The sequence below is a fragment of the Protobothrops mucrosquamatus genome, unplaced genomic scaffold, assembly GCF_001527695.2.
Source record: "Protobothrops mucrosquamatus isolate PMUCROS unplaced genomic scaffold, P.Mucros_1.0 scaffold4748, whole genome shotgun sequence".
In the NCBI taxonomy this organism is placed as follows: domain Eukaryota; kingdom Metazoa; phylum Chordata; class Lepidosauria; order Squamata; family Viperidae; genus Protobothrops; species Protobothrops mucrosquamatus.
The window spans coordinates 25,013-31,012 of record NW_015390640.1 but is presented as its reverse complement, the minus strand read 5'-3'; the positions used below and the strand labels follow the sequence as shown (position 1 = coordinate 31,012).

Below are 6,000 nucleotides of genomic sequence, written 5' to 3'. Positions count from 1 at the left end.
CTGGACAGCCATTTGTCTGAAATGGTATAGGGTTTCCTGCCTGAGCAGGGGGTTGGACTCGATGACCTCCAAGGTCCCTTCCAACTTTACTATTATTATTATTATTATTATTATTATTATTATTATTATTATTATTATTATTATTATTATTATTATTATTATTATTATTATTATTATTATTATTATTATTATTATTATTATCAGCTATTGCTCTGTTTACAATCTACACAATTACCCTATGACACTCTGTAACAATAACAGAGGAGTCTGTCTGAAAACTAAACTGATAAACTTCATTTTCAGCTAGTCCTACAGTTTCTAAAATGCAGATACTAAAAACAGTGTGATGCTAAATATACCCCCCCTCCCACATCTACACATATAAACTGCATTCACTACCAAACCTGTGAGATGCTACTACTCTCTTCATCCCCCAGAAATATGAACTGCTTGAAGTTCCCTTGTTAAAAAAAAACCAAAACATTCTCAGCATGCTGAACTGAGCCCAAGTGGCAACAGGGGGAAGAATCATCACAAACCTGTGGCCTGGTAAACTACAGGTGGTTCATTTAGTGAACATTCAAAGTTACAGAGGCACTGAAAAAAGGGAGTTATGACCGTTTTTCACACTTAGGACCGTTGCAGCATCCCCATGAGCAAAGTCATGGGGGAAGCCAGATTCACTTAACAACCATATCATTAGTTTAGCAGCTGCAGTGATTCACTTAGCAGATGTGACAGGAAAAGTCACTTAACAAATGTCTCACTTAGCAACATAAATTTTGGGCTCAATTGTGGTTGTAAGTGAAGGCAGGACAAGAAGCAACGTGTGGAAACTAATCAAGGAGAGAAGCAACCTAGAACTAAGGAGAAACTTCCTGACAGTGAGAACAATTAACCAGTGGAACAACCTGCCTCCAGAAGTGGTGAATGCTCCAACACTGGAAGTTTTTAAGAAGAGATTAGACAGCCATTTGTCCGAAATGGTATAGGGTTTCCTGCCTGAGCAGGGGGTTGGACTAGATGACCTTCAAGGTTCCTTCCAACTTTACTATTATTATTATTATTATTATTATTATTATTATTATTATTATTATTATTATTATTATTATTATTATTATTATTATTATTATTATTATTATTATTAAGTTGAAGACTACCTGTAGACTGCTTCTGTTCATTGACCATACCTCAAAGCATGCTGGCCTAGTAGGAAGGGATAAGCAATGAAGTCACATGGATGGGCTTAACTAAAGTATTCCTATATCCTGCTGTCATTTCTACCATCTCTGCCTTCCCCCCCCCCTTTGTTTTGCCTTTGCCTTTCTTTGCCCTGAAATACAGTGGGTCGAAGATATATAAGGTCTGGTTCTGCTTTTGCTCATAGCCACTCAGCAAAGTATCAAAGCTTTGATGGGGGTCCAATATATGCTGTATTATTACTTGCATGCATGCATGTATGTAAAAATATGTTCTGTCTTTTAAAGTGATCTGGTTATTTTAGGAGAGCCAGGTTTTGGCCACAATAACAGATTAAGAGGCGATTTAGAATGGCAAATGGCTATTATGAAAACAGTATGACTGTTATGAAAAAGTATCCTTCCCCCCCCATATATTTTCTACTAATTTAAGCAGTGTTGTTTTATAAACTCCCATGAGCATCAATATACTCTTTGTATATCCTCATAAGGATATTGTCCTTCAGTACAGTTCTTGTGTCCTTCACTTTAGCACCGTATGCCATTCCCAATATAGGGATTTGCTAAATATGACTATGTATTGGTCTTTAATTGTTCTGTAAGCAGACAATCAATCAATAAGGGAAATGCTTCCTTATTAAAGAGCTCCAGTGAAAAAAAATGTTTTGCCTGCTTATTGTTGGAGAGAGTTTTCTTTGTAAAGGAAGAACCACAAGGTCTCCTCTCCTGTTTCTTTCTCCTCCTACTTTTCAAATATTTACCCTCAGTTGTGTCCATCTCTTCTTTCTCTTCAGCTTCTGCTGCAGCTGCCTCTTGCTGCTGAAGTAGCTAGAAAAATGAAAGTTAGCCAATGGAATGGTTAAATATAGCACAATTTCTCTTCCAACACATGGACAGTAATCATTTATCAAACAACAGAAATACAGAGAAAGGTGAATTCAAATGCAATACTTCCTGTTTTTATACTTTAACTCAAGACAATAAATAATACTTTCTCTCTACTGCCCGTTACTTCTTTGAAATCTTCTCCCATTAGTGGACTGACTGTTTCTTTGACTATTTTCTTGTTTTTTATGTGTTGAAAGAAACTTTTTAAAATTGTTTTTGAAATTTGTTGCAAGCCTTACTTTCTTCAAAGCCTTAACCTTCCTAACTTCATCTTTGCAGGTTTGGGCTATTTATTGATGATCTGATTTAGATATGTGTCCCTCTTTCCATTTTTTTTAACCTATCCTTTTTTTCCCTCTCAGTTGGTCTGAGAGTTTTTTGTGCAACCATGTTGTTTTTTTCTTGGTTTTCTTTTTTAGTGGTATTGAACTGGACGGGGCTTTTATAATTCCATTTTTCAGAGTTCCCCAAGCTTCTTGAGTTGATTTTCCCTTACAGTGGAATACAATGTAACACAATGGAATTACAGGAATAGAGTTGAGCTTATCCGTGTAATATGGGTGATTAGTACTGTAAAGATTCAGATAGTTCTTCGGAATGTAGACTATGAAGTCTGAAGGGGAGGGACATAATAGAGTGATTCCCCCCCCCCCATGGTAAGAATAGTAGAAAAATACCACAACCAATCTAATCTAAAAAAAAAAAAAAGACTGCTTTAGGATTGTTTTTAACAATGCCTTAAAAATAAATGAATTTGGAAAGGTCAAGTATATCTCATAGTCAGGAATACAGAGTTGGATTAATATTTTGTTCATGAAGAATGAAATCTCACATGGATCTCACATAATCTTTCATCTAAGAGGATAATATTGCCGGATGAATTACTAGATACTTCTGAGAACTTCTTCTTTCTCTGACATCTAAAAGAGTCCAGGGCCTGCAGGACATAAACTAAATGAGAACCTTCGGAATATCCGTACTGCTTGCCAGTGAGTTGCCCACCTTCATAGTTTCAATGGAAGCAAAATACTTGGACCACCAGTCCAGCATGCTCTCATCAGGCTCCTCATCCTCAGCTTCTTCTGCATTTCCTTTCTTCTTCTTCTTCTTTTTCTCCTTCTCTTCTTCTGTCTGTAGGAGAGTGGAAAAGAAGTGAGAGATAGTTATGAAATGGAAAATAAATTTCTGCCAAAGATTCTAGAGAGACATATTCAATCAATGCAGAAAAATCCAGACAGTTAATAATAATAATAATAATAATAATAATAATAATAATAATAATAATAATAATAATAATAATAATAATAATAATAATAATAATAATAATAATAATAATAATAATAATAATAAAGTTGGAAGGGACCTTGGAGGTCATCTAGTCCAACCCCCTTTAATTTCTGTACATCTAGAACCATGTTTCTCAACACTTCTTGAGCAATTCTGGGACTATTAAATGGCTGAGTTGAGAAACAGTGCTCTATAGAATAGCTGAGCTACCTTGGCCTGTGGGTCACAGGTACCATTCTTGGTGCAGTATTTTGTGTGTACTTAAATTTCTTTTTTGTAAAATAGGAGGATTATACTGTAGCTGTAATTCACCCAACACATATATTTTATGGAAGTCCTATAGCTTCTCCAAACAGAAATTATAGCCCCTCTGGCTTTGGGGTGCTAGAATATTCTAAGAATTAATTCAGTTTTTGAATGGATCAGTGTATCCTGCAAATCTAGAAAATTGGTTAACTGATTATCTAGGTTAGTATGTTGTGACTCAGTCAATAAATTTGGGCAACGGATGGACTTTTTCAGAAAATGGATAAATGGAGAATGTACTGACTGAAAAGGGCTGTATATGAAGATAACTATGTTATGTAATTTTGAAGAGGAAAAAGGGCATTAAGTATGTCTGTAAAGAAGACTGAAAGTTGCTTCTTAAGTATTTCTTTTTTTTCTTTCTCAATTTCTATTGTTTTCATCATTTTTAGTTTTATCTTTTTCTTTCTTTTCAACTTGTTCATGTTTATATCATGTAATTTTGCAAAAATATTATTTAATAAAAATTATACACATGCATACACATACACATACACATATGTATACATATAAGTAAACACATACCAGTATATACAGTAGTATACATACAGATACAAACATACATATAAAAATGAATTTGGGCCATGGCAGCAGATACTGCAATACATTAGTTTATTTTCTAACAGATTTATTGAAGTACCTGTTACCATGGCCCAAAATCATTTTTATGTTTTTGTTTGTATCCATATGTATCTATATCTCCCCAACATTTCTTCCTTACACTAAAACTGCAATTTATGTTATAAGCTGGGAATTCCAAGTATGTCTGTGTTAGTGTGTTTGTATGTGTGTGTGTATTTGTGTGTGTGTAATAGCAAAGGACCTTGGGAAAAACTTTCCTCAAACTTTCAGGAAGAACAATGGATATCTATCAGTCTCAAATATTTACTGGTCTATTCTTATTATACATAGGCCATCCAAGAAGGGAGCAATTTCAGCTTATTCCCTGAATGTAAGAAGATCGTGTTACTATAAATTGTTTCCAGATGCCAGAGAAGATGTTTTAGTAAGACACATATAAGCACTACTGTCACTTACCACGTCCACCTTCACAACAGCATCAGAATTCTGTCACCAGAGAAAGGAATGTGGAATGGAGAAAAACATGGGAGAGTTAATAAAATGAAGGAGAGTTATTGCTGTCTGTAGCGCACGTACTTGAACAAGGGGTACAGCATCTTTGAGCCACTGGGGAAGCCCAAGCACATGTCTGATATCAAACAAAAAAGGAAGGTAACACACAGCCCAAATCAATGGAAGGAATGTTACAGATGGATGAAGAAGCTTAGGGTGCTGTTCTGCCCAGATTTGTTGCTAGGTCTCTAATTCATACATGCAGAATAGCTAATGATAAATTGATTTTATTTTTATGCTTTATGTAGGATCATCAACGAACAATTCTTTTATAGCATGTATAGGCAAACACTGGGCCACAGAGTCACTGAAACTCTTTACCACTTGCTCTTCAGGTCCCTTGAATAGTCTTCTCCATCTGATGCCTTCAGATGTTTTGGAACAATAGCAATTCTTCTTACAGTGACTAGGAATTCTCTGAGTTCTGGCATTCTGAGTGCAGGGCACCTGGTTTGGGGAAAGGTATCCTGCCCCTCCATTTTTCTTGTCATCCAGCTGTTCACCATCAATTGGGTAAAACATGCCAAACTCAAAAACATTCTGTTAGGAAGACACTCATTTTGAAAGTATGTACAGTTTCAATACTTGCCAAAATGTTTGATTTGAAAAGCACGAAGCAAGCACTCTTTCCCAGTATGACTTTGGAGAAGGCTCCCAAGGGGTAATATAGAAATCAAAGGTCATTCTGTGGGATAGGAAGATCTGTATTGCAAAAGCCTTGCAATGGAATTTAATGTTCATGGAAGTGAAAAAGGAAAAAAAAAAGTTCCTCTGGTAAAGAAAATTATAAACTAGGAAAGCATGTGGAGGTAATCTATATGTCATACTAAATATGTCAGGACTAACAGAATACACACCTCTCCCTAAATACCAGAATAGAATTGGCTTGTCAATGTCCCCCCCCCCATTTCATGCACTATGTTTGTTTAAAAAAATATGAGCTTCTTTACTGATAGGTGACCAGGAAGGTCAGGCATTTTGAAGGGTGATAAACATTCTTTAAATATTATCCCTGCCCACAAACACCATGATTTTAAAAAATGCCTTTGGAGAAGCCAAAGTGTCATAAATCAATGAAGGGGAAGAAGCCCAGCTTTTTGAGCCAGATAGATACATTTATCATTCTGAGAACATATTGTGGGGATGCTTGCAAAGAGGCTGCTGAAACAATAGGCTCATCCAACTT

General features: G+C 35.7%; 1 protein-coding gene across 1 annotated transcript in view; it reads right to left on the bottom strand.

Moving 5' to 3' along the window:
* Window positions 1-6,000, bottom strand: part of LOC107299274 (otoferlin-like) — a gene marked incomplete at both ends in the record, with an annotated part of 34,482 nt that overhangs the window by 3,859 nt on the left and 24,623 nt on the right. The window contains 4 exons of the mRNA XM_015828637.1: window positions 1,961-2,027; window positions 2,151-2,153; window positions 3,090-3,218; window positions 4,719-4,748. Of these exons, the coding sequence (XP_015684123.1) occupies window positions 1,961-2,027; window positions 2,151-2,153; window positions 3,090-3,218; window positions 4,719-4,748 (229 nt within the window). The remainder of the gene's footprint in view (window positions 1-1,960; window positions 2,028-2,150; window positions 2,154-3,089; window positions 3,219-4,718; window positions 4,749-6,000) is intronic.